The sequence below is a fragment of the Cheilinus undulatus genome, linkage group 16 (assembly GCF_018320785.1).
Source record: "Cheilinus undulatus linkage group 16, ASM1832078v1, whole genome shotgun sequence".
Lineage (NCBI taxonomy): Eukaryota > Metazoa > Chordata > Actinopteri > Labriformes > Labridae > Cheilinus > Cheilinus undulatus.
The window spans coordinates 21,527,581-21,555,463 of NC_054880.1; the positions used below are offsets into that span (position 1 = coordinate 21,527,581).

General features: G+C 38.8%; 1 protein-coding gene across 4 annotated transcripts in view; it reads left to right on the forward strand.

The window, feature by feature from the left end:
- The window catches only part of dtnbp1b (dystrobrevin binding protein 1b), a 134,290-nt gene that overhangs the window by 81,303 nt on the left and 25,104 nt on the right, over nucleotides 1–27,883 (forward strand). The window contains exon 1 of one of the 4 annotated variants that reach the window (XM_041809883.1): nucleotides 26,136–26,433. The exons of the other annotated variants lie outside the window; for them this stretch is intronic. Coding sequence (XP_041665817.1) covers nucleotides 26,394–26,433 — 40 coding nt within the window. The 5' untranslated portion in view covers nucleotides 26,136–26,393. Of the gene's footprint in view, nucleotides 1–26,135; nucleotides 26,434–27,883 lie in introns of those variants that run through there. 4 annotated transcript variants of the gene reach the window in all.

Sequence of the window (27,883 nt, forward strand, 5' to 3'; positions counted from 1 at the left end):
AATCATGAAAGGTGATTGGACATGCATTCTGTCTGTCACAATCAAAGCAACAAGACAAAATGAGCTAGTAGACATGCACAGCTCTAGTGTTAACCTGAGCTGTGCAGGAAAGTGCACTTGTAGGGTTTCAACTCTTGATCATTGTTGGTGGACAAAATTCATGCCAAAGCAGGTCAGCAGAAGAGCGAAAATCTCTTTTCCGAATCAAAAGGCTGTGAGTGTGGCTTTTTGCTCTTGATTTATAAAGAAAAGTGGTCCAGTTCTGATAAAAACTACCACTTTACTGTAGCTAATTCCAAGCTAACTGCTACACTGGTGGCAGCCATTACCAAACCCTGCCCACAGCTACCGCCTTATTCTCCTGAAATGACGCTGATTGGTCAGAAATGCTTTTGATTCGGCACAAATGTCTCAGATTGGAGCTTTGCAAGATGACAGTTGGGCAAATCCATCTGCATTGCAAGGTTAGAAATCCATGGTGGGGTTGGCAGAATTAAAGTTAATGAGCGGACTTAACGAGCTGTAAAAAATTATACATATGATACGTTCAGGTACACTTGGTAATTTAGATGTATCCTGTAAAGCAGGGCTTTTCAAAGTGTGGACAAGTGAACCTCCCTTTAAAGAGAATTATTTATTTCATGGACCCCCAACCTCATGAAGAATAAGAAGGAAAAATGCTATTTTCAAACACTTATGTCTTATCTTGAAAAATTTTTATGTTAACATCTTTATATTAATGATATTTAGGTCTGCATATTTCTTTGAACATCCATCCCAGGCAAATATTTGTTTTCAGATGAACTTATTGTCAACACTAGCTGATTATTACACTCTAATTTAGTGGGAACTAAACGATTGCATTGATGCAGTAGATTCAGGATTGCATAACTGCAGATCACCCTCGACCTTCAGCCTTGCCTGGCACTCACTTTTGATCATTGTCTGCGCCCCAAACCTGCACTTGCAGAGGCCGTCTTAGTGTTTACTTCAGTGACCGAAATTCCTTTTACTTCCTGTCAAAAAATTCCCCTGGTTTGGTCACTAGACTTTGTGCTTTGTCTCAATATGACCCCCGGATTTACACTGCTTACAGCTGCTGTATAGTAATAATAGGTTCCAATGTCACATCAAAAAATGAAATTCCGTTTTTGACAAGAAAATTCAGTAAATATAGTTGTGAATATGAGCAATGTGTTTGTAGTTCAGGGATAAAAAATAGATGTGACAGGCTGAATGGTAAGTTTTTAACTCAAGCTCGAGAGCTCAGGCCACTTTTGTTGTGAATATATTGTCATCGTTTTGTGTTTCCACTAAACAAAAGATCGATAAGAGTATCAATATTAATGAAAATGAACAATCTCCATCTCTTACTATTATTCTTGCCAAAACAGATAAAATGCATAAAGAAATTAACTCCATTTACAGTTTTGACTGCTAGAGAATTGTGCAAGAAATAGCGCTAGAGACAGTACTGTTTTATAGCAGGCTGTATACGCCTTTATTTCTGCAGTAATTTTAACCAAGGGGATGTCTTAGGTTTTGGAGCCGGCCTCGAGAGGGTACTCTAGGAACTGTAGTTTTTGCACTTCTCCATGGCTTCATGTTTCATCACTGGAGGCATCAGCTTTCAGACGAGTGATCGAATAATCCCAAACACTAGTTTATTACTGTATAACGTCTGAGGACCAGCTGAGGCCTATAACTGACTCAGGCATTGTCTCATTATGCTTTGTATGTTGTGGGCTTAAATCACTTCACATGACTGCAAAAGATGCAGGTCAACACGTAACATCCTTTTAATGTTGGATCCATTTATGCTATGGTGACATGTTTTATTTTCTCCCCTTTCTCTGTTAAATTGAAATATTCCTAAAAATTACTGCAGTCTTAAAATCCATTTGACTCATCCCATGTGATTCCAGGGCATATACATTTGTAGCCGACCTACTGACCTACCTAATTAACTTAGATGTAGATCATAGAAGGCCCCTGTTGCACATATGTCCAAACACCTGCCTGAGATTCTTACTCTGGTTCTGTGAGACACCTCAATGTAAACTCATCTATAATTTATCAGATCTCTAAATGAATAGACTTGCATACAGTGCTCATACATCCTGTCTGTCTCTCGCTCTAACATGATGAAAAATTCATCAAAGGAAACATGCGCTGGCCTGTTCTGTATACTGTGGTTTTCTGTTCTGTGTGTTAAAACACGTGTTGGGGGCAGGGATGATGGGATATTTATGAACAAGAGACTCAACACTAATACATCTATACTTCCTCTTCTTTTTCTGTCATTCCTTTTTGTCCTACATGTCTTTGGTTGTCAGAAACCAAATACTTTAATGCTATTAATACCAAATCTAACATCACATTGGGTGATGACTTTTGAGTATGAAATAAGCACTTATGCCAACATTAACTGGACTGGGGAGGAAATTCGGTCCTGGCATTTTTGACTCGGACCGGCCCCTCAAAGCGGGTCAATATATAACATAATTTTACACTCATTCTTTTGTCCCCCTTACTACATACAGCTACAAAAAAATCATCAAACTATGACATAGTTTAGAGGTAAGTGTCATAGACACATCTTATGGAGTGTTTTCACTGTTTTGACTGACTACTAATATTCAGAGGTGAGTATACAACATATCAGTACGGTGAGTATGCACCATGTCGAGTAGAAGTGCAGAAAAAGTATACCCTTATTTTGAAAAATCTCTGCCTGAATTCTTTTTTTTTTTTACTACAATGATTACAGAAATGTAATGAGGTAGATTTACTGGAATAATGTTGATTAACACAAATTTGATGCTAAATACTTCATGAAGAGCTCCTCTGCTTTAATGAACATTTGATGGTTCTTTATATTTCTGCTCCCATGTATCTCAAAGGTCAGTACTGAACTGTTCAGCAATCATACCAGCCTTTTTTCTAAACTTATGAATAAAATATAATTAATCAGAAATGAAACATGCAAAACAGGCTAATATAGAGATGTAACTCTGATATAAGAATGATGGCAGATTAACCACAGGTAACATTTAATTCTACTATTAAAATTAAGGGCATTCAATATGGCCAATGGGCCACTGCCCCTGCTCTATGGGCCAGTGCTTAGCAAAAAATGAAAAGATCATACCAACCCCACAGTATGTTGGCCCACCGGGCATTTGCCCGGTATGCAATGTGGCCAATCCAGCCCTGATTAGTGGCAGACTTCTGATGTTTAAGGAGCAGGGGTGAAAAAAGGGCCCCTGCTGTGTTTAGTGGAGCACCAGCATGCCCTTGGGCATAGTGTTTAGATGTGTTTGTTTGTGTTTCTGCTGGGGTTCTTTTGCTCGTGTCTCTGGTGGATTGTTGTTATTGATGTGAGACACATTGGCACTATGGGTAAAGTTATCCACTAAGTTAAAGTTCCCGCCTGTGGCTGTAGCTGATCCTTAAGGACAAATAGTGCAAATACTACAGGTCTATTATACTGTAAAATATTTAACACTTTCAAAAGTGTAGTTTGTATGTAGTATGTTGTGTGTAGTGTGGACCAAAATAGACACCCTTAAAGTGTTAAATTAAACTCTATATTAGTTCAATCAATACTGCAATTTTGCTGTGTATTTTACTTTTTTATATGATAATGATTTAACGTGAACATCTGGTTGGGATCTATTTGCTTGTTCTTGTTGCCAGTAAGGAAAGATCATATTTTACTTAACTCCAAATCAAACTTTAACTCCAAATCAAACTTTAAATCAAATACTTTTTTTGCTTTTACTTGAGTAGATTTATAGACCAATACTTTTACTTTTACTTAAGTAAAGTTCAACCAGAGTAACTGTACTTTTATTTGAGTACAATAGGCATGCACTTCTTCCACCTCTGTGTCTATGACCTTGTTGGGTCAACAGGGTTGTCCTTCTTGATAGAAAGCAGTGTACGTTCAGAGAGCCTGTCTTTCCCACAGCTGATCCTGAGCTGGGTCTTGATCAACTTCAGTTTGGAGGATGAACACTGATGAAGCAGTTGTCACTGGCGATGTGGCATGTACAGTATTTTGAGGGGCAGGAGGGCAACCTGAAGGGCAATTTGTCACATATTGTCCATTGAATCCTGTAGAGCCCGTCATGTTATACGTACCACAGAGGCATCCAAAGGGCACTTTAGCTGCTTTTTAATATTTGGCACCAGTGTGCAGCACATCAATAAAAATAACTACATTGGAATTCATCAAACATGCTGAAGCAATGTCAGATTTAGCAAAAATTACTTGTCATTGTCTGATAAATAACTTTTGTGTGCCCTGTTAATTCTGATTAAGTTAACAGTAAGAATTTGACAACATCCAGGATAGACTTTAATTTGCTTTTAGCCTAAAGAAAGGGGGTTGTTATTCTTCTGCTGAGTCTCAGTTCAACAGAAGTCTATAAGTTACGCTCTTGTCTTTTTTTCTGTCTGTCTTCATGTCTTTCATCGTCATTGTTGTCATGTTTGTCATTTTCTTTTTGTCTTTTTTGTTTTCTACCTCATCCTCTTTGTCATCTGTGTTGTTGTTACCATCATCATCTAATCCTCCCTTTACTCCTTCTTTTTTGCTTTCTTCTTCCTCTTCTTTGTTATTTTGTCGATGATGATGCTCCAATAGATGCTTTCTTTTAAGTAATGTTTGCTGTTTGAAGATAGGAAACACAGATTAGCCATAAGATTGTCTATATTTTGGTGATTTTTTTCTCTACAGTCAGCCTCAGTCCTCTGTAGCTCTGCTCTGTCATTGTTCTGCTTGTGTAACCTTTACTTAGAAAGTGATGCACTATGGATGTCCTGAGACTTAACCTTTAATCTTCTGATGTAAAGCCAGCACTGCAGTGCTCAGTTATCATTTACCTGATACAGTATCCTGTGAACTGATACTTGGTGGTTTTACTGTTAAAATGATGAAGCTGAATTTCTGCAGCGTTGGAAGTTCAAGTTTGGCTCACAGCCTCAGATTTATGTCATCCCACGTCTCTGTCTCCTCCATCTCCTCTCTGCATCTGTCTCCGCTCAGCTAAAATAAAAAATAAATAACAGGGAAGAGTGAACAGGTCATTTTTGAGAGGCGTCTTCACTGAGAACTTGCTGTGGGTTTTGCTGATGCCAAGCTGTGTTTGTTGCAGTCAGAGGGAGAAAAGTAGAGATTCTTGCATTATGCATTAAAGCCTGTGTGAGTGTTCTGGAAATGCAAAAGATACACACTGTTTTATCCATGAAAATGGCATAGTGTATGCATAATCTGTATGGCTTTTTAGGACCATTTCAGCATGATAGTTTTCTATTGTGAAGTGCTTTTCTCTGTCCAGAATATCCCATCTGCTTTGTGCAGAACACCTAAGGGCTTGTGTGCAATCTGCTTTCTTTTTCTGAATATTTATCATCATATTGTTCACTTTCCGGGGCTTACTGGAAATTCTAACACCTCCTTGTTTTGAGGATCAGACATGCCAGATTTCCCAACACACAGTCATTACTATATTACCCACCATTCATTGAGACAACCCCCTTATCTGTGTGAGTAAAGCCCCCTTCAAGGCAAGCAATTAACCTGTTAGAAAATGCCCGTCATCCTCACTTTTTCTTCTGCTTCTCCTTTCACCTCCTCGTTCAGCCTCGATTAAGAGCTCACAGTGATGTAAGATTTTTTTAATTGTCTCCTGGGGAGCTGGCTAAGTCTTTTAAATGTTTCAGCATGATATACTGTATGTGAATATGGGTGAAGACTTTAGGAAGGTAATAATTCTAACGCGGCTCTGCTGTAGTTCGATCCATGTTGTCAGGTGGTAAGAGCCCATACGCTGACTGCTGATTTATTCAGCTGCACAAGGATTTTTTCTCTTATATTTATCTCTGAGCACAGGGAAGAGTGTGGGAAATTAAATTTTTCATTATTCATTAAGACACTTTTAATCCCTGTTTGACAGCATGGCTTTAGCTGCATTTGAATGGCAAATGAAGCGGGACTGGAACTGCGACATTTTGATTAGCTTAAGAATTCAATTTACACACATTAGGTAACATTGTTTATCATCACATTGGTTACAGTTTGTTCTCAGTGTAAAGCTATTCAGTATGTTTATTATCTCTACAGGAATCAGCAGATGCTTTCAGGTGCAGTGTCATCAGTGAGCATGAAGGGGGTTAACATTGCTGGAGTGTTTTGCTGGCAATCCAGGAAGTCGCTTTGAGCAGACGCTATAAAGTGTACAATTCATAGCTTTCTGTCACTGACTGTGTGGAGGCCTGGAGGGCAAAAGAATTGTGGACAATTGCAGCTACCACAGAAAACAATGTGGTGCTGTGGCACTGCATTTTTTCTCCATCTCATCAAGATGATGCATGTTCACATCGCCGGACAACTGAAGAAAAACTGAGCTATTAGATTTAACTGCAAGACTGAACAGTCATACAGTACAGCAATGCTATTTAAATCACTAAAATCAGAGCCAGTTGACAGTATTGTATATATTTTTTGGGCGATATGTTTGATGTGTCAGCGAGCTGCTGTCTGGGTAATGAAGGGCAAGAAATTCTTCATCATGAACGTATAGATGACTGCTAATTAGCTAGCATTAGCTTGTTCACATTGCTTAACGATCATGTCAGGATCCCATTCAGCTGTCAGTCAGGGTTCTGGTGCTGTAAGGTCATAAGGTCAGTTTGCTAAAGCTAACCTGATGTTAACTACGTTGCTAGCTTTGTTTTAGCTAAAGCTAACAAAGCTAAAGTGAGCCACTGTGTGCAAACTACTACTTCTAAAACAGTTCTATCCATCATTTAAATCCAGAATAGACAATTTTTTGTTTTGTTTTATCCATGAAATGTTTGTCTGTAATGTTAGCAATGTGGTAATTTCATGGATGTAACTTCCCGAATGTGTTTATCAGTAAAGATGATTTTTTTAATCTTACACTGGAAATATGTTTTACCAGCAAATTACATCACTACCATTCTGGCAGAGGCAGTGTCTCACAGTTGTGGTCCATAAAAGGGGGCATCTGAAATCTGACATTGACCTATCTTCTTTGAGCTACATGGTTGATGTGAAAGTAGGAAGAGGGACAGTGTTGGTGTCTGAAATATAATAAAACCCTCCATAGTAGTAGGATGGACTCCATTATCCACACGGAGCAAAAACAAAAGTAGGCACGAGTGGCTGCCATGGTTGCTTCTTTTTCTTCTTCTTGTTTGATTTATAAACCCACAATGTGTATTTCGCCACCTACTGTGCCCATCTGTGTGCATGCACAAGTACATTAATGTGAAAGCAGACCAGCAGGGTAGAAGGGAGGGGGTAGCGAATGCATTTCATAATGTGAAAATGCCCCCCACTGCTGATGGATGAAAACAACACCTCCCTATCTCTCTTTTTTAATTTCTCAAAGCTTTTTTTTTTATGTTATCAGACTACATAAGGCAATAAACTACTAAAAGCTCTGCCCAAATAGGGTTCTGTTGTATTTCCTTATGTTGCTGTTAACAATCACACCACTTATCTAAAGATATGGCACAAAATAATAAATAATAGTCAATGATATTGTTTGCTTGTAGTAAGCTTCTCTCACCATGCTGTTGTTTATCTTCATTTCTGCAGACTTAATGCTAGCTGAGCTCACCACACTGTCCAAGTAATTTTTCCATCACCACAAACTGCAGTTGGCAGATTTAATGGAAACCATTAAATCTGCTATGTCTTCTTCATCAAGAAACCAGCTCAAAGCCATCCACCAACCTGTTTAAGACATTAGGATTATCATGAATACTTTGCTTTATTTGAACAAGACTATTTTGAACGAAGCTTCTGCTGTGTTCACAAAATCCTCTCTGGTTCATCTGTTTGTGGTTTGACAAAGTCACCAACTACTCTCTCTGAAAAAAAGCAAATTGCCTTTAGTCAAGCTAATACATACAACCTTTGTTTAACCTAAATATCCTGCTCTGTGTTAATGTACATCCATTTAAGTAGCTAATACATAGTCTGGATATGTTCCATACCCTTTATCTCCTCTGTTGCTGACCTTTTTCTCCATCTGGCTCCTGCTGGAGTAAACTTGTATCTACCAGCCTGTCTGTTGTGCAACAGCATGCAGTCATACACATGTAGTGTACGCTTGAATATACACATTTAAAAAGGCCAGATGCCTTGCAGCCATGGAAATGTTATGAGCTAAATGTCAGCTGGCAGCAGGAAGCAGGAAGTTAAAAAAAATAATGATAAAATATATATATTTATATTTATATTTCCATTTGCTCACTTTCCCCTGCGTTTCTGCTGCCTGGAGCCATTATACCCACAATATTTAGATTTTGTACTCAACAAAACAAACAACCATGTCCACTTACTGTGTGTCCCTGCAACTAAACCATGTTTGAATTATTACCTCATTACCATGCGTTTTTGTTTAAAGAGACTGGATAGCTTAGATGATCTGAATTCATACGAAAGCTTCTCTTGCTTTGCTGCTGCGTCAAATCAAATTACAAGCAGCTAAATAATAAATGCACCTTGAGCTCTAGGAGGCAGTTATTATCATCTTCACAATGTGTCATATTATATAACCCTGCTGTGACTGTGTGTGGTTACATGTGAGTTGCATTGTTATTCAGCCGACTGTGTGGCACAGCTTTGTGAAAGCTCTGGGACACTCTGGTGGCCTTTCTTATCAAAACCTACCAGAGGATGGTCAGGGGTGGCCTTGGCAATCCATCCCAGTGGCCAGCCCATAAATTCTAAACAGTGGCCTATACTGTATATACAAACGGACAACATGCCTCAGCCTCCTGTTAGGCAAGGATGGAGCCTAAAGATCCCTATAATGGGCTGATGAACATTGTGAGTTTAGAACTAGAGTCTGCACACTGGTCATGCTGCTGACTGCTACTGACACCTTTAAATCATGAAAACCCATTAAAGCTTATCATATTGGTACAGTCCACAGCTGAATGGATTCTTGTATCTGTCTGAGGAAGTAACTCATGTTAAGGCAAAGTTCAGTCATTCTTGTGTCTTTGTGCTAATCAAGAGCACAGTGCTTGGCAAAGGGAAATTTGCTGTCAGCCATAGCATGTTACTTTTCTAACATCAAACAGCTATAGAAATTTATTACAAAACAATGTCTCAAACAACAAATTGCAAAGTAATCAAAACTATCATGACAAAATGGGGTTTGAAAAAACCTTATCTAACATGTGATTTTGTAGTATGATCCATGTCCCATCTGTTAATACAGAGAATAAGGAGATGTTAGTCAATAGGAAGAGCTTTTTTCGTTGCTTCCTTTAAGATCAAGGTTTCTACTTTTATACTGTCGAGTCTACGCTTGACACTATGATTGCCTTATTGTTATGTCCAGGGCCTGAGTGGGATTCATTTTCAGTCTTGGAATTTCACAGCTCAGACCAGTCCACTTTAATTCACAATCTTTGATGAAAAAGTATTCATGAGGATTTAGTATATCTATAGTAATATAAGTATATTAAAAAACATAAAATGCAAAGTTTTGCAAAATAGTTTGAGCATGCGCAACAGCTCACCTTCGCCTCATGTGGTACTGACATAAACAATTATACTGGGCATGCTTCTTGGTCCTGGTACTGCTACCAACACCAGTGTTAATTTCATCAACTAAAACTATGACTAAAGATGTTCATCGACTACCTTTTTCCCATGAGAACGACTAAGACTATCTGAAAATAGGTCTCTGGTGACTAAAACTAAATAAAATTAAGTTTAGTTTTCATCAAGATGCCTAAAACGAGACTAAAATGTAATTTAGTTTTCGTGTGACATTCAAAACCCCGGATATTTCTCCACTGTGGGAATGCATCTGTAGCTATTCTGCCTCTCAACCGTAGAAAGCAGGGACCCCAGGTTTGGCAGAGTGCGGTGGACACACTACCATGATTTGGGTCCAGATTCAAGCAAGAGATGATGTTCTTAGACTTAAAGTTAAGACTAAAATGTGAAGACTTTTTATGGTTAACTAAACATAAATGGATTTTGAGTTTTCATCAACTAAAACTAGACAAAAACTGTAAAGGGTAGAAATTACTAAAATGTGACTTAAACTAAAATACCTTTAATCTATAGACTAGGACTCAGATTAAAATTGAAAATAGCTGTCAGAATTAACAATAACTGATCCAAAATCCCATTAAAAATTGTCTCATAATGATGACTATTTCATAACTATGACATAGGCAGCTGGATTACTGTTAAGTATTTCAAGTGGGCTACTTTTACAAGTCTTACTTTCTTGAAACTGTTTTTGTAAATATCGTTGAATCAAGCTTTATTTATACAACAGAGAATCATTATGTTTTTAGGGCACTTTTCAAGTAGAGCAGGCTGAGCTTTTTATAAATACAAATACATACTTACTTCTACCTGCCCACTCTCATAGCTTGTGCTCTGTAGTGTTGCTGACTCTTCCTCACTCTCACTGTAAGCAGCAGCCTGATTAAGGGGGCAGCAGTTGCAGCAGAGGGGCTACATGGCAATTATTTCATTGTGGTAACATAGCTGAGATACTTTTTGCATAGAACTTATTTATACATTAAGCTAAATAACACCATATAATTCACCAAATTCATTCATAGACTTGAAAAGTGATTTGCCTGTTATAGTATGTTGTGTTTTCTGTTGCACATGTGCCAGCTTACCTGTGTCATCTCCACCTGGTGTGTTTACATCAAGCTGTGAGCTTGTTCAGCCACTAAAGCTTTTATTTTTATCTTTTATCTATCTTTGTCAGCACCACCTCTTCTAGTTTAATCATTCATCTTTTTCTGTTTATCATCATCTTGACTTTCACGGTAGGGAACAATTAACTGTTTTAAGGAAGAAATGTACTTGTGGGACCAAAAAAGTTTGTTTCCAGTCGTACTGGCATGATGGACTCCCCAGATCAAGCATGTTGATTAGCTGTCAGACGGACACCAATACTGCTGTGAGATACAGTGAGAGAGAAGGCAGTTTTGAGGGTGAAAGCTGCTTGAACAATGAGTGCTAGAGCCCACACCTTGAAAGTGCAGCCTGTATGATCTATTTACTGTGACTATCCACCAGCCCTCACGGCCCCTAGCCCAACCCACAGGGAATTCTCTCAGTTCTCGAGATTTGCTGCTCTGGTCCTGGCTTTGTCAGAGGAAAGACTTAATATCATTGTTGCTGTGTTGCAGGCTGCCAGTAGCATTTTACATATGTCCTATTTTATTACTATGAATTGTGGTTATGTTGAACTTTTTAAAATTATGTTGGGAAGATTTAGATGTTGTTGTTCTGTTGTGTAACATATAAAGTTTAATCAGGAGGTTGTGTATTCATCCTCCCTTTAAGGGGACTTCAAACATCTCAGGTAGGGGCGTGACACTCGATCTGCTCTGAGGTTGTCAAAATTATTAAATCATGATATGCCACTTACTTGATAGTCAGTACCAGGTGTGTCCAAACTATGGCCTGGGGGCCAACTGTGTGATCAATCTTAAATGGCCTGCAGTAAATTCATCAGAACATGAAGCTTCTGCTTAACTGTATGGCTGTTCACCCTGCCAGTGATTAATGGAAAATTTGATATCTTTTTTTAAAGCACATTCAATTATGAGGCATTTTGGTAGGTATATGAAAGTGGCAGAGCCACCCTAATATTTTTCTGTATGTTGCCCATACTGCAGAAGTTTGGACCCCCCTCTTTATTAAAGATCTTTTGCTAAGAATAAGTGCCTATTATCTTTTATGAAAACAAAGCGAGAACATGGTTTTATTCATTTTTTAATCTCATAATGCACACTGAGCTAATCTTGCCTTGATTATTTTATCCTAGAAGCTCTATTACCTGCCTGGGTTATTTTAATATTTGAATTTAACCCACAAGAGCCCACACCCGTTTCTCCTCATAGCAAAATTATTGGGGGGCATTACACAGACTCTGTGTTCAACACATTTCTGACTTCAAATTTTCTTACTTCATCTAGACAATTTTTGCAACTTTTTTCCACTTTATACCCCTTTTGCCACTTTTTAACAGCTTTTCACCATTTCCCACCCATTTTGGCACCCTTTTTGAATTTCTCTAAGTAATTTTTGCCACTCCTCCCATTTCTGCCTATTTAAAAAACATTCTGCAACTGTATTTTACTTTAAGCCATTTTTTCCAACTTTGAACTCATTTTTGCCAGTTTTTTATCTGTTTTTTAAAAGTTTATCTGGCTTTATTACTTAGCCTTTCTTTGCCTCTTCAACCCATTTTTGTCGCTTTTAACCACTTTTCACATTTTTCTTCACATTTTTTCTCTTTTTGTAGTTGTATGATTTTTTTTTTTTGCCATTTTAATCCCATTTTTGCCTCTTTTGAACCCCTTTCACTGTTGCTTTCACATGTTAGGCCACTTTTTTTCCACACCTATTTCATTTTTTCCACTTTTAAATTATTCAACCAATTACATGACCACATCAGAATGTTCAGTGTGTTTCAGTCAGGGACTTTATCAGTTTAAGTCAAGAAAAAAGCTATTCAAGGTCTCTTACAGGACATTCAAAGGTCATTTGGCACCTGTGTTACAGTGGGCCCTTATGTTCAGCTATTTCAATGAAACAGACTGGGTCTGCGTTTAAATCCACAGCAGTGAATTCACTGTGAAATTACCAGAACCTCCTCAGTGTTCACATATCAGCAACATACCAGCTGGGAAAATTCCTACAAATGTTCCCTCACTGAGCTGAGAAAAAAAAAAGTCTGATAAGGCGGTGGATGTGAGATCTTCAGGGTCATGTGGTTCTTTGATTTATTCACTTGTGGCATTTATTTCTTGGAGATGTATATATTTTCTATCCTCACACCTACAGATGTGACCTTCACCCCTTCTCACATCTAATTGGTACATTCCTAATCCTGCTGCACAGCCCTCTGTCGAGCATGGCTGGGCTGCTAGCTGACACCTCTGATTTGCTGCAAGGCCTAGTCGTGACCCATCCACTCTAAGTGTCCAGTGTGTGTCTGTGTGTGTGTTCCTGCACACAGTTCAGCCTGTCGGAGCAATTTATGTCTTTGTGTCCATTTGTTATTGTAGTGTGACTAATCGTCAGGCAGTAAACCAGGTAAATAACAGTGACAGCTTGTTGTTTTGACACATCAGTGAAATGTGTTCATATGAGGACTCCGTCAAAAGGAATTATTCAGATCACTGAAGGCTATGTAATGGCCTATTACATTTTGTATTGTGGCTGTGAAGCAGTGTGGTATCTGTTAACATTTAATGAGTCATAATTTGTAATGAAAAATGTCCCATCAGTGTGTGAGTCCTATCGAGCTTTGCCTCACATGTTGGTGAGCCTGGTTACATAGCAGGCTAATTTAATGTGGGTTTTGACTCACACTTCATGAGACGATGGAGTGATAGACATAAAAAGAGCTCATGTGCTCACATTAAATACTTAACAAGCTTCTGAGTGTTACTTTTCCCTCATCTTTTGCTCCAAACAGCAGCTTCAAGCATATGAAGTGTTTAAACTTCACTATTTACAGATTATAAGTCATGATCTATTTTCCTTTTATAGATCAACAGTGTCCTCTGTTTTTATTGCACCCATTTTCTCTGAATGCGGCCCCTCATTAGACACCTATCATTGACTGCTGCATCGAGGCAAACTCTCATTTGTTTGCAAACCACTGAAAACTAGCTCCTGCATGCTTGCCAGCTGTGATGGCTTGGCACACAAAATAACAATTGTGGTTGTCTGCAACATCGGCACATTAGAATGCACAGTTTCCCTGTAAATAATCAAAACATCTGCACTGGAGTCTAGTTTTCATGGATGAGACAGCTTAAAAACAGTAGGAAGTTTCTCTTGGGATGCCATTGGCTACCACTGTTCTCTAGTGTAATGTTGACTCATTCTGTGACTGCCCTTTAGATTCATTCAGCTCTGAACTTGCTTCATCACTACTGAACAGAAGGACAATTGATCAAGTACATACATCATTGTAGAAGCCTAATGGAAAAATACCATATTAATTGCAAAGTGGATTTTCACATTTCTCACTATGTTGTTGGACATGCTGTATGTCTAGATATGTTACTCTTAAAATACCAACCCAGCCAGCATGTCCATGTTGGCACCATATGGGTTGTATATGGACTACAATATTGGTCCCATGTGGGTTTCTCCATAGGTTCTATGGTGGCCCCATCTGTGATTGCCCATGTGAACTGTAAGTGTGAATCAGCCCATATGAGTCCCATATAGGTCAGTCTAGAGATCCATGCAACTGACTATGCTTACTACAAGTAGGATCTATCTGGGATCTCTAGAGATGGGGACTATATGGGACTCATATGAGCTGATCCACACTTGCAGTTCACATGGGCAACCACAGACAAATGTACATGAGACCCATACTGTAGCCCACATATAACCTATGTGAGGCCCAGAAGGACATGCTGGCTGGGAAGCTACCAAATCAAATGGTATTTGTGTGGCAAGTTTGGATGAAGAACTGGGTAAAGAAACATAAAACACTCAAACACTGCCTGCTGCTGTGAGATCTATAAAGAATGAAGCAAAGACAAACTGTGTGGTAAATTCTGAACACCCACACTGCATATAGAACAGTGGCAGCACCCACTCTGCACCACAACCCTCTGCTGAATCTAAACTGCAGCAGAGTCAAACAAAACTGACAAACGGTTTCAGAACTACAGGGACATAGACAAAGTAGGTGCAAATGCTGATGTGCAACCTGAATGCGATTCTATTCTAAACAAAAAATTTTCTCAGAGTGATAAAAAAATGAACTCCACACCTTCCATTCATGTTACTCTGTCTTCTCTTAGTACTTCGTGGCCTTCATTTATCAGAAATTATTCCATCAGAAGGAAATCTCTTAACGTAGGTTTTTGGTTCCCACATAAATAAGATCAGATTAAAAACAGTGGCTGCCATTGGTGGCTGGTGCATGATTCTCTGTGGTGGTGGTGGTGATGGGGGGGCGGGCATTCACACAAATGGACCATTTTAGCTCCTCTGATGCTCACACACAATGGAAAATTCCATTAACAGGAAAACCAATTTGTCACAGTAAGTGTAACTGAAAAAGTCTATTTTTAACTTAACATGCTTAACAAACAGCACCACATGCACTCATACTTACAGGCATGTATTTCTGAAGTTCTGAGGAGATGGTCTTTAAAAACTGCTGACTTTTTTGCTGGTCTGATCTGATTGATCTTTATCTTGATGCTCTGATGCTGTAAGACTGAATGCTTTGCTTTTTATGTCTTTACACGTGGTACGTATCCCTCTGCTGCCCACTTTTGGGTGGAGGTGTGTATCCAGGCTAGAACACTTTTTTTCCATGAGCAGCTCCTATCTCTTGTATAAGAGGAGCAAATGTGTGACTGCAACTTAGAACTATAGAATCAATGGATGGCCCGCAGTGAAAATCTTTGCGCTCTAGCCTGAAATATGTTATTAAGAGGTAACTTTAGATGTAAAATAATATTTCATCCAAAGACCCTGCATGCACATATGAGGACATGACATTTTGAATTTCTTACAAATAATGATAATTTCTGTGTTTACAGTTGTCAGATAATTGTCCAGAAGTTCAAGTAATTTGTTCATAATATTAGGAGGATTTGCTGTTTGGATATTTTGGAGAATATGCTTGAAAATCAAGTATTTTCATAGAAGTTTAGGGGATTTGTTTGTATGTTTCGGAGAGTTTCATGAAAAAAACTGGTGGAAATTGCTTTCATTTTTTTTTAATTGTCATGGAAATGTCAAGGAATTTGTTCTGACTTTGGGGAGTCCGCTTGAAAATTTTCAGGAAATTGCATGGAATTTGGGGGGAACATTTTTAATGTGAGTGTTTAGGTTTTATGGTACAGTTTCACCAAAGTTTTAAGGACCATTTAAAGAAATTTTGGGGTACATTTTTTGGGATACTTTAGAAATAGGTTTAAGAAATTTCAGGTAATTTCTTAGAATTTTGGGGAATTTGTTTGGATTTTGTAAAGGACAATTTCCAAGAAACTTCTCTTCACAGACAAGGCTGATATTTTAATTAACTTATTCCAAATAAATGGGAGAAACTAATATGGCTTTTCTATGACATTGAGCGGCTTGGCTATACTTGGTTTGACTCAGCACAGCTGCCCAGTGAAGCAGGGGGTTCCCTTTCCACCACAACCGAGCTAGAGCTGATGATATGACATTTTGACTTGATGACATTAAACAGCTGTGCTTCAGTAAGCATTGTTTTGTTCTGCCAAAGGAAGAAGATGCCCTGTTTGGTTTCTACCTCAAAGTTCAGTCTTCTTCTTCTTCTTTTGGTAATCTGGCAGGTATTTCAAAGTTTGGTGCAGCGGTCGCTACTTAAACATGTTTGTGAGGCGTCACTGAATGATAACAAACCGTTGTGACATCACAGTGGCGCTTGGAGCCTGGGTGGGCACCCAGCGGCCACCTCTGGTCCTGAAAAATGAAGCCAAGATTTTGAAGTTCCAAAAATCCCTTTAAAAATGTCTGACTTCCATAAAAAAGCTTTGCATTATGGAAAAATGATGTTTACCCATAACTTCTCCCCTTACAATACTATATTATGGAACAACAGATTTATCACCCTAAACAGGAAATCAATCTTTAAAGCAGACTGGTATGAAAAAGGTATAACTTTTGTTTATGATTTACTGACTACTGAGGGTCACTTATTATCATTTGAGGAACTTAACACAAAATATGGTTCAACTATTACAAAAGAAGGATATGAAAAAATGGCAAGAGCTATCCCACCCTCATTACTTGTTATGATCCAGAATATTCAGTTGTATTCTATGTGTACACCTTCCTTGCCCTCCTTAAAGGTCAGTGATGTCAGTCTATTGGACAAAAGATGTAACAATAAAAATATCAGTTTGGGGTTTCAACTCTTGCTCTGTAGGATGTGATATTGAGACTGCCTTGTTAAAAAATCTCTTTCCTTTTACCATTCCTACCCTGTAGCGCCTAAAGTCAAAGAGACACTCTTTAAAATTGCATCTGCAATTTACCCTGTGAAACACTTTTTGAACAAGAGATTCAATTTTGAGGTAGGCTTTTGTACATTTTGTTCACTAGAGATGGAAACTATTGAGCATTTATTCTTCCTATGCCCTCAAACTAAACTGTTTTGGTCTGATATCCACAGCTGGCTATCCTTGAAAATTGATGACATACTTTCTTTCACTTGTAACAACATAATTTACTACATGGAAAATTTAAATGTAAATATCTCAGATGTGGTTAATCTTGTTATAATACTGGGTAAATATCATATCCATGCATGTAAATGGAAAAGCTGCAACCCCTCTTTCTCTGCCTTTATTTTTGATTTCACCCACTACTTTAAATCCTTAAAATATGTTGAAAAACTGAACAGAAAGGCTGTAAAACTGTTCAACTCTATATCAGAATACTTGCTATTCTAACATGTCATGCCTTGGCTTATGTGTTCTCTTATCTGAAAACCTGGAAACCTCTTTTTTTTTTTTGTTCTTTTTATTTGAGAAGTTCTTATCTTTTTCATCTCAATCTGCATTCCACCATTGTAGTCCTTACAATCAAAGTGGCTGTTGTTATGATACTTTCCCTTTCTTGTCATGTAAATTTCTCATTCATCCAATAAAGGAAAAAAAAAAATGAAGCCAATGAGGAAGTGCAAAAAACTGCAATACGCCAAGTGTCCACTGGCTGCAGGAACACCAGAAGTCCCATCTGAACACCTGTTAAAAGCCGTTTTTAACAAAAGAAATAAACTGGTTTACAGTATGGTTCAAAAAATCTAACGTATCCCATTAGCTAATGTCTTGATGTGCTCTCACCGTATGGGGGGGTGAATTTTTTTGTACCACAATCATTTCGATTATATTAAGGAAAAACCTCACTGCGGCCTGATTGGTGCATCTCATTTGATTGACAAATAGCTCAACAGGCAGAAGCTACCTATCTGTCAACCAGAAAGTCGAGTTTAGTGGACGGGCCATTACGTTGATCCAAAGTTCAGGTGAGACAGCGATCTCTATATGGAAGCCGCTGCAAATTGGCTTCAAAAGCAGTTTGAGCCCACCTATTGTAAGCAGACGGCTGACGTCACTTAGGCTTGTCCAATTCTTTCAGCAGTCTATGGTGGGCACACTTTGGCCCTGCTCCAAAGCAGGACCAGCACTGCCAAACTGGTGATGGAAAAGTACATCAGCACAGCTTGATTTGGATTGGTGTGGCCAAAAGTCATAAACGGAAAGCCCCGTCAAAATGCTTTTTAAACAAAGGCTCTGGTCCCAGGAGGTTAATCTGTATCTTATTGCACATTACACATTTAACTCCTCAACTTTGTCACATTTACACATGTATTTTTTCCAATCAACATTTATGTACGTTTAAATTTCAAACAAATGGAAGTAAGTTTTTAACAGTGAACTGAAGTTCAGTCATTCTCCTTATGGAGAGTGGTGCAGAGGTGCTCTGGAACTCTCTTCTGACCAGCCACCACTGGTAGCAATTGGCTCAATTCATCTCTTTTTGCTGTCACCTCTGGCGAGTTTCCAATCAAGCTAAGTAGATACTAAAATGGGATGTCAAGACAACCTGACCCCTGAGTGGTCTGAACTGTCTCTGGAACAAAAGTTGTGTTACTGGCTTTAGCCTGTCTGATTAAGTAGGATGGGTAATGTATGCGGAGAAAAGTTACATAGTTGATGCATGTTCATGTGTTCCCACATCTGAGGTTTCTGTCTGTCTGAGTGACCTGTTAAGAAGTTATATGCTGTCCCCCCTGACTGTTTTGCATGTCAAATGAGTTTAGACCACACATCACCTACCTTACACAAGCCAAGCAGCTGTCCTGTTCTACATTTAGGAATGAGAAGAGCTGATAGAGGTACAACTTGTCTCCTTGCTGTGACAAAACGCTGCAGACTGAAATCCAAGTACACTATCAGCTCAGTGTCCTCCATTGCTGTTGTGTTCACAGTAGTTTAAGCTACACCATGATGACCCTACCCATGTTAAGGAGGTACTATCAAAGTATATGCTGTAATAGAAAATGAAGTTCCTGGTACCTAGACTGAGTAGAGTTAAGTCAAGTCTAGCTAGTAGATTTTTCTCTTGAAAATTCAACAAAAACTAAGCTGATGGTAATTTAGATCTCAGATCCCTGAGTCAAGATTTCTTTAGAAAAACACATTTTTACTGGAAATGTAAAGCTAACAAGACTGACAGGCTGTTTAATGCTGAAAACTACACTGAAATTATTCAAGAAAAGTATTGTGCCTATAAATGCTTATTCAGATGAGACCATTTTCGTAAAACAAACATTACAGAGAGCCAAAAAAAAGTCTTCCAGACAGGCTAGGCACTGGTGAGTGGGTCTGTGAAAGTCTGTGCTCAGCAGCTGATGTATTGCAGCTTTCGAAGATTCGACAGAAACCTCACGACTGCTGTCAGACAGACAGAGTGAAAACAGACAGGTTTTATCGATGGGAAAGAAGAGATTGTGCAGGAAACGAGACCAACAGTAAGTCCTGTTTTCATGGGGACTTTAAGCTGTGATTCCCAAGCCATAGAGTGAGAGGATGATTGGTTTGAAGTTAAGTGTAAAGTCATGGTCTGCTGCAGGTAAAAGTCATTATAAGTTCAAGCTAACAGATAAATGGCTGGATGATTCATTTGGAGAAAACACTGTTAAATCGCTGAAAATTATGACTCACTACTTTTGTGTTTTGTGCCTCATCACCTGTGTGTGTTGTCCTCTCTCATCTGAAAACAAAACCTTTCTATGTACTTATATAATCAAACTTAACATGCAAGCTGTTGTCAAGGGTGTGTGCACAAGGGACTGACAGTGTGTGTGTGTTATTTGCAACATGCAGGAGCTGCCTTTGTTTGAAAACCTGAGCACTTGAGAGATAAAGCAAGGTGGACAGAATCTAAAAATACCATGACTGAGTGAGCAGTGAGCTTAAGAAGAAGTGGAAGTAAAAGAAGAAGAAGAGGCAGGGTCCTTCTCCACTGCTGAGTCTGACTCTCGGTCTTCAGGCTGCCACGTCACTGTCTCTGGATGAAATATTAGGCTTTTATAAGCAAAAGGAAACAAATCCATCTGAGAGCAGACAGCTAATTTAAAGTGACGGGTAGAACAAGGGGGACTTCAGATCAGATACTGAGCGTTTGATCTGTTTGGGGAATCAGTGTGATGTAAAGTGGATGAAACAGCTTTAATAAGATCATAGAAAGATGGTTTGGGCATTAATGAAAATAGAAATGAAAGATAATTTGAGCTCATGAGGCATGCTTTTTATAAATTATTGTGTAGACAGAAACAATCAATGATTAATTTGTTCTTATATTTTTAGTATTCAGGAAGGAAAGACTGGAATAAATGGGGTGGAATAATACTATAAAAATGAAAATGTTATTCTTCAAATAGCTCCCATCCTGGCTGTCTTGGTACAGCCTATATTACTGTACTATCCTCCTCCATTCACTTTCATTGTGTAAGGGATTGGCAGATGTCCTGTTATTTGCAATCATTTGGGCTACATACATTACACACCAAACAGACTGTTACATATATCTGTTGCATCGTATATATTTAGCATTTATTTGGGAAACCACTGATACAAAGCTTTTGGGAAGGGCAGGACTTTTCAGTAGATTCTTTGAAGGTGACTAGACAAACATTCTTTCTGTCACATTCATTACGGGCCAGTCAGAGTGACAAATGCCCAGCTCTGTTCGTAACCTGAGCTCGACAGTAAGGTGCTGCCGAATAAACAGTGGAGCTTGTGGGTGGATAAAACTCATGCACAAGCCTGCGCAAAAACTTCTTCTCTGCCAAGAAAAGCTTTCTGTGCTTTCTGTTGCTCTTGGTTTTGATAAAGAATATGTGCAAAAATGCACCAAAGCAAATCGCTAAATAGGCTACAGCCGTTGTATTTAGTAGCTTACTGTACAACTAGACCCCTTTCAGTAACTAGAAAAAAGAGCGAAAAAAAACTTTTCAGTCATAAAAAGCTTTCAGTGCTTTTCTTTGCTCTTTATTTCCAAAAAACAAAAAAATGATAAAACTCCTGCTATACTATAGCTACATCCAAGCTTAATGCTACACCACCAGCACCTGCTACGTACTATCAGTTTCCAGTAAAACTAAATACCGCCCATAGCTACCACCTCGTTCTCCTCAAATGATGCTAATTGGTCACGTCCACTCTCAGGTCGGGCACAGTTTTTCAAACTAGAGCTTAGCAAGATGGATCTGCCTGATGACAGACATGGACTGTGGCCAATCCATCTGCTTTGCAAGTTTAACATTTAGCCCACAGGCTACCAAATTTTGACCCCTGTCACAATCGTAGCATCACAGACAGCAGAAATGCTAAAAAGCTAATTAAGCATTCCATAACTTTAAAGAGATTCATTGTATTTTAATGTGAAAAGTGAGTGGGTGTCACTTCTCGTTCCATTTACAGAATGTATTAACAGGAGTTTATATCTGTTTTGGGCATTTGGATATCAGGTGGTCATCCTTAATTCTTTGATGTTGAATGGTTCAGTCTGCATACAGGGGTGGTCTGGGAGGTTTTTTGTCCACACTATATTGGTTGTGTGGATGCAACCTCTGCTGCCACACATTAAAGACTGCCCCATTAACCGACACAATCTGCTGCGTTCCCCTTGTAAACAAAAAGCATGGCTTTATTAAAATTCACTCAGCCGCTTGGGGTGATGGGAATTGCTGCTCTTTTAAGAAATCTGGATTATTTGGCTCAGCTCAGTAGTAAAAGCCAGTCTTTTGGTTCCCAAATGACTCTTCATTTGGTACAATTTCCTTGTTTTTATATCTCTAAAACAACAGTGAAAATGGAAATAAGGAAAATGTCTCCTGAGCAGGAGCTGGCTCCCATTGCTCAGAAAAGGAGCCGAACTGGCTCATCACAAAACACACATCATTAATCTGCTGTAACTTGCCATCTTGGGAAAAGTTATTTCAATTTAACCAGCACCCACCAGGGTTATTTGCTAAATAGTATATCGCTGTCTTCTTTGAATATATGCTCATGACAAAATGAGGGAGAAAAACCGTTGAAGAGGCACTGCCATTCTCTTAGCTCGTAGCTAATTTGCCCCCATTGATTTCTTTTTCCAGTGGCTTAACTTATGGGCAGTTGTTTGCATAAGTAGCAAGTAAGTGAGTTTCATGTCATGTCATCACTGAAGACATATTGTAGGGCTATCAAATTGCAGTTTGAAAATTGCAGTTCATCTCAGTATTTTCTGTAGTTGCCATCAATCTCCCCTTTTATGTCACATGTAGAAGTTCTGCATTTAAAACTGTTTTTGGATACAGACCTACTCTTATTCTGACAGAAATAATCAGGTATATTAAAGATTACAGCATACACTTAACAATGGAAAAAGGAACTTGTTATGGACAGAAAAGGAAATACAGCAACAGTAAAAAAGATGCAGATGACTTTTGACTTGTCTGCTGAGATGTCTGAGTTTTTTCAACAGAAATGAGTCATTAAGGTGCAGTGTTGTTCTTATTTGAAATCAATGTGGCTGCAGGAAGATGTTCATCAGCTAAACCAAAGTGTGCTGAAAGAACAATAAAGCATGCGACTATTGTGGTTTTTAAAAATGAATGCACTTATTAAGGACTTTATTGTTATGCAGAGTGTGGTCTTCAGTACTCAAGTACAGTTAGTTTGTATCCAGATGCTCAAAACTCCTGATAATTAATTGTCTGAACAACCCCATTGAATGGTGGAAATGTAACCAAAGTTTTAATGTGTCGGCTATTTTTTTGCTCAGATGAATCATTTGACTTTTCTGCTTCATGTGCAAATTTGCATGGAGTGTGTTTCACCTTTAAATGATGTTAACATACCATAATGCTTGCACACTAATAAATAGAGAGACCGGAGCTCATGTTACCAAGCTGTAGACATCAAAATAGTGTATCATTGAGGAGCAAAAGTTATGTAACATCTGCTGCTGCATTATCATGACCCCAGAGCTCTCCCTACAGTTATTTACAGCATGTAGCAGAGTGGTTTATCCATAATGATGGGGCAATCTGACTTCGCTCCTGTCCCTTGAGAAGACAGTACACATGTATACCAGCCCGAGGAAGAGGCTCCCTCTGTTGCATTTGGTAAGCTGTTCATTGTCTTTGACTCTCAGGCCATAATGTTCAGCTTAACATATAATTACATGCTCAAGTTGGGGAGTGTGGCAACATCTGGCTAAAACTGAGCACAGTGCAAAAGTAGAGGTCCTCGTTTTGCATCAGTAATGCAGCATAATGGCTGCCTCTGTATGGGTGGAGTTGTGGGTAATAAGCTAGATGGGCTCAGGTCATTTTAACTAGGCAGCAGGTGCAGATCTAAGGGGAGGGCATGGGGTGACCCGAGGCCCTGTTGAAATCTGAGTGGTCACCCTAAACGTCACCGCAGGCATAGCCCAGGAGTCAGCTTATGGGGCTTAAAGATTGCGCTCCATTTAATCTCAGAACTTGGAAATTCTCTGTTGATGCCATAAAGAATGGGCCCTGAACTTGTAATTTTGACTCAGAAAGTTGGAGCAACCCCCAGCACCCCTAGTTATGAGCTCTTAGCAAATGGAATGTTTTCAACTCAGGTGGGATGCCATTCCCAGCTCCAACATTTGACATCCGAGGTAAATGGAACACAGCCTAATGTTTTCTCAAAAGCCCCAGATCTTATAGCTGGGTAAAAACAGTTATTTGTTGTCACCCTAGTTTAAGGCAAAAATTTAAAAATGACATTGGAGAGGATGTTTTAAGGTGGAACTTGATGATTTTTGACCAGATTATTGGTTTGAATTGTTGGAATTTACAATTATATTTGATTTTAACATGGTTTGAAATTAGTGCATATAACTGCCTGCTAAGCAAAAAAAGATTCCTGGGCAGCATGTGTCTCAACTGTCCTAAGTCTGGGCTAAGCCCTAGATGTTTGACAATATTTGGCTAAGCCCCTGAGCATCATCCAAAAGTCCTAAATAAACTATCCAGTTTGGCTGCAATAGGCTGCTCTGTGAGCTTTCTTTAAACTTATATGTGATACATTTCCAGAATTTTAGAATTCAATAATAGATAGGTAACAAATCTGTCAGGACCACTTTGTCAAGAAACACACATGATTTGCAGTTATATTTTTTTTCTCTTTATTAGCAGTTATTAATTTTGCTCTCATTTCTCTTCATATTTGGCTTTTCTGGGATCCCCCTGCCCTTTTACCAGCATAACTGGACAGCATCAAACAGGAACAGCACACGTTCCTGCTCTTCCTGTGCATACAAGGAAAGCCTGAGGCATGGAAGGAAGCAGCAAAAACACCAGAGCAAAGCAGGAGACAGTGACAACAGAATGACATTGATTAAGTCAGAAGCAGAATGAAGGAGGAGCTGGGGTGGAGGAGGGTTGCAAAAAAGTGGCTTGTAGAGGAAGCAAGCAAAGCTTTGCCAGATTACAGCAGTTTAGATATGGTGGCATGAGTGCAATAACCCAGTAGCGTGCTTAGCGCAAATCAGCTGGCTGTCAGCTGATGAGGGCTTGTGCGAGATCAGCTGATCTCAACTATATAGCAGCGCTTGACTCTGTGGCCTGTCCAAACTAATGGTTAACACTCAATTACATTTCTAATTGATTGACAACACCCATCATATCTTCAGTTAAAATTATTGTGACTGCAATGCTAATTCTGGTAGCCCATTTGTAGAAATTGACATTATGTTAGCACCAAGCCAACAAACTAAGATGCAAATCCACTGTCATCTGTAGGATGAAGGCAATTGCACCAGTGGCATCTATTACTGGATTGATTTAAGGTATATACAGACCTTGAGAGGGGGGAATACTCAGTATCCCAGTGTCACCCTTTGAGCCTTGACTTGTCCAGTGGTTATATCTCCACCGTCTTGTCATTTCTTCATGTAGCATTTATATAAAAACAACCCCCACCCCTGTTACATCATGCATCTCTCTATCCTTCCCCACTTCCTGCCTCTCTGTGCACCCTTCCGTCTCACAAACACAGTCTCTATTTTAAGTCCTGTGGCGGCCATTCAAGGTGATTTGTCCGTCCATCTCTTCATCTGTCTAGCCAGGCTTCAAACGCGTAACCTTCCTCCATTGGCACCTGATATGCAAAGTGCTCTACAAAGTGTAAATGACTATGGAGCGGCCCGGCGGTGGCTTGAATTGGCTGCTGATGACTCATGAAAACATAGATTTCCATTTGAAAAGGGGGGCTGTTAGTGGCGCTTGTTATTTACGGTCACTTACATGCAGTCTGTCATAGCTCCGACTGAATATTCTTTACACCTCAGAATCTTACTAAACAAGAATTTCAAAGAGCTCAGAGGAAGATTGGTGCTTTAAAAGGCTTGTTGAAAAGGAGTAAAATAAGTTCCCTTTGCATGAGAACCCAAATTAGCACCCGGCTGTACAAAACAGAAGTGTTGACCAAGCTTGTATGATGAACACTTAGCTGAAAGATTTGCATTTTCTGTTCTTCGAGCCAAGCTGTGAGAAAATAACTCCATTTAGTGAAATCTAAAGCTGGAGTTGAATCCTTAAGACTTGAATTGGCCTTGATAGCACGTTTCCTCTCAGCTGCAGTTCTTTGCTACTTCTCCTCCCTCTCTCTCTTTCTCTCTCTACTTCTGTACAATAGCTGTGAATCAAAAGCAAAGCGAGAAGGGTTTGTTCTCTTTGCTTCTAAATATGGACACACATTTACATGCTGTAGAAAAGAACATGCACAGTTCTGCTTCAAACTCACATAAATGAGACACGGACTGGATGTTTGTAAGTTCATCAGCAGGTAAATTATTTTCCACTTGATTATTATGTCTGTGTATAAAATGAATAGATTTATGGATGCACAAGCAGGTGCAAAACCCCCCACATGAAACACACATACGTCACTGTCACACACATACACACTCACAAACCAGCTTTTTTCTGTGGCTTCTGCTTCCTGCATGCACTTCTCACTCACCAGGCGTTTTCTTTTTTTTTCGACAGCTGAAATCATATTTGAGTACATTAGAAGTCTCATGCCGTATTGATCCACCAGCACAAACAGCCATCTTAACAAGCATGAACGAGATTATGTAATTTAATTTGTGTTCTTTTTTATTTCCCCTGGGATTTTTTTTTTTTGGTCACACGGCAGCAGAGAGGTGAGAAGGAGAGCAGAAAAACACCCTGTATGTACACAGTTAGTACTGTTGTCAGCTGAGCAGAAAGAAACAGCCTGTGAGGGGAAAGTGCCACCTGTCAGCCGGCATGATGAGTGTGGGAAGAGACGCGACAAGAGAAAACTCAGGTAGTACGCCAAAATTTTCACTTCATGTGCCTCCTCAGATAAAAATATTTGGTCTTAATTTTGAAAGTGACAGTAAAACAGGAGATTCTGTGGTTTTCAAGCAATGATTTGGGCTGTTTTTAGTAATTTGAACAAATATTTTGTATTTTAGCAGAATATTGGTCCTTTATATGTTATTTTAAAGCACCTGTTAATACCTTATTCTTCAAATCTTCTTTTAATGAGTTCTTAGGTAGTGATGAAACAGACTGAAATGTTTATGAAGGCAACTTTATGCTCTATAAAGCATGCGTGACCATCACAATTAAGATCAACAGTTTATGTCTGATCTTTTTTAGAATTTCTGAAAATGCTGCTGTGGGGTAAGTGTCAAAAGAGGAGAATGCTACTGAAACGATTTTTAAAATTATTTTTCCATGGGAAGATCTTAATATAGAATGCATTTGATTGTTAAATGAAAGGACACACAGGACAAAATCACCAAAGAGACAAGTGGCACTTGGTGGCCACAGGGGGCACCAAAATTTATACAAACTAAAACTCAGTAGCTTTAACTTCACTAGGCCATAATTGATGACTTTTTCAATATTTTCACTTACTTTGTTGATAAAAACAAATAAATCAAGTGTGTAAGAAAGAGGTTCTTATGTTTTATCATGATAAATATACAGAAAAAGTAAAATTTTATTGTTTTTTAACTTAGAACCTCGATCACCAGTGGCATGTGAATGCATGTATATAGAATAGCTCTGTAGGGTATTTACAGCAGCCTTTTCGCATGTAAATATGGTGTGACTGAATATATGTGGCATGTGTAAGAGCTTTGAGTGATCAAAAGAGAAGTGCATTGCAAGTCAGTGTACCATTCACCATTTATTTTCATAACTTTCAGTTAAGTGAAGGCCTGGATGGCTAAACGTTGTTAGAATAGTAGCAGCCACCACTGACCAATAAAAAGAGCTGTGGCATTGGACACTTTAATTCTCCACTCCATTGAAACAGCACATTTACATCACCAGACAACCAGCATATATTAATTTCAACTTTAGGTTTTGGTGACCTTAGATCCTTATACACAGGGATGGAAAGTAACCAATTACATTCCTCAGTGTACTGTAGTTGAGTAGTTTTTTGGATACTTCGTACTTTTTTGAGTACATTTTGAAATCTGTACCTGTACCTCTACTCAATTAAGTTTTGACTATACTTTTATTTAAGTACAATACTCTTGTACTTTTTCACTGTGTTGACTAAACAGTAGTATATATAGAGAAAATGATTCAACATCACATCCCAAAAGAGCTGTTTTAACTCTAAAAGTAGGATTTCAACACCATGCTTAGTGAAATGGTCTTCAGTGTTGCAGTTATTTGACAGTGCTGATCCACCAGTGTCAGTTCAACTCTGTAAAGGGTCAATTGATATAAGCTTTGCCCACTGCCATTCAAAA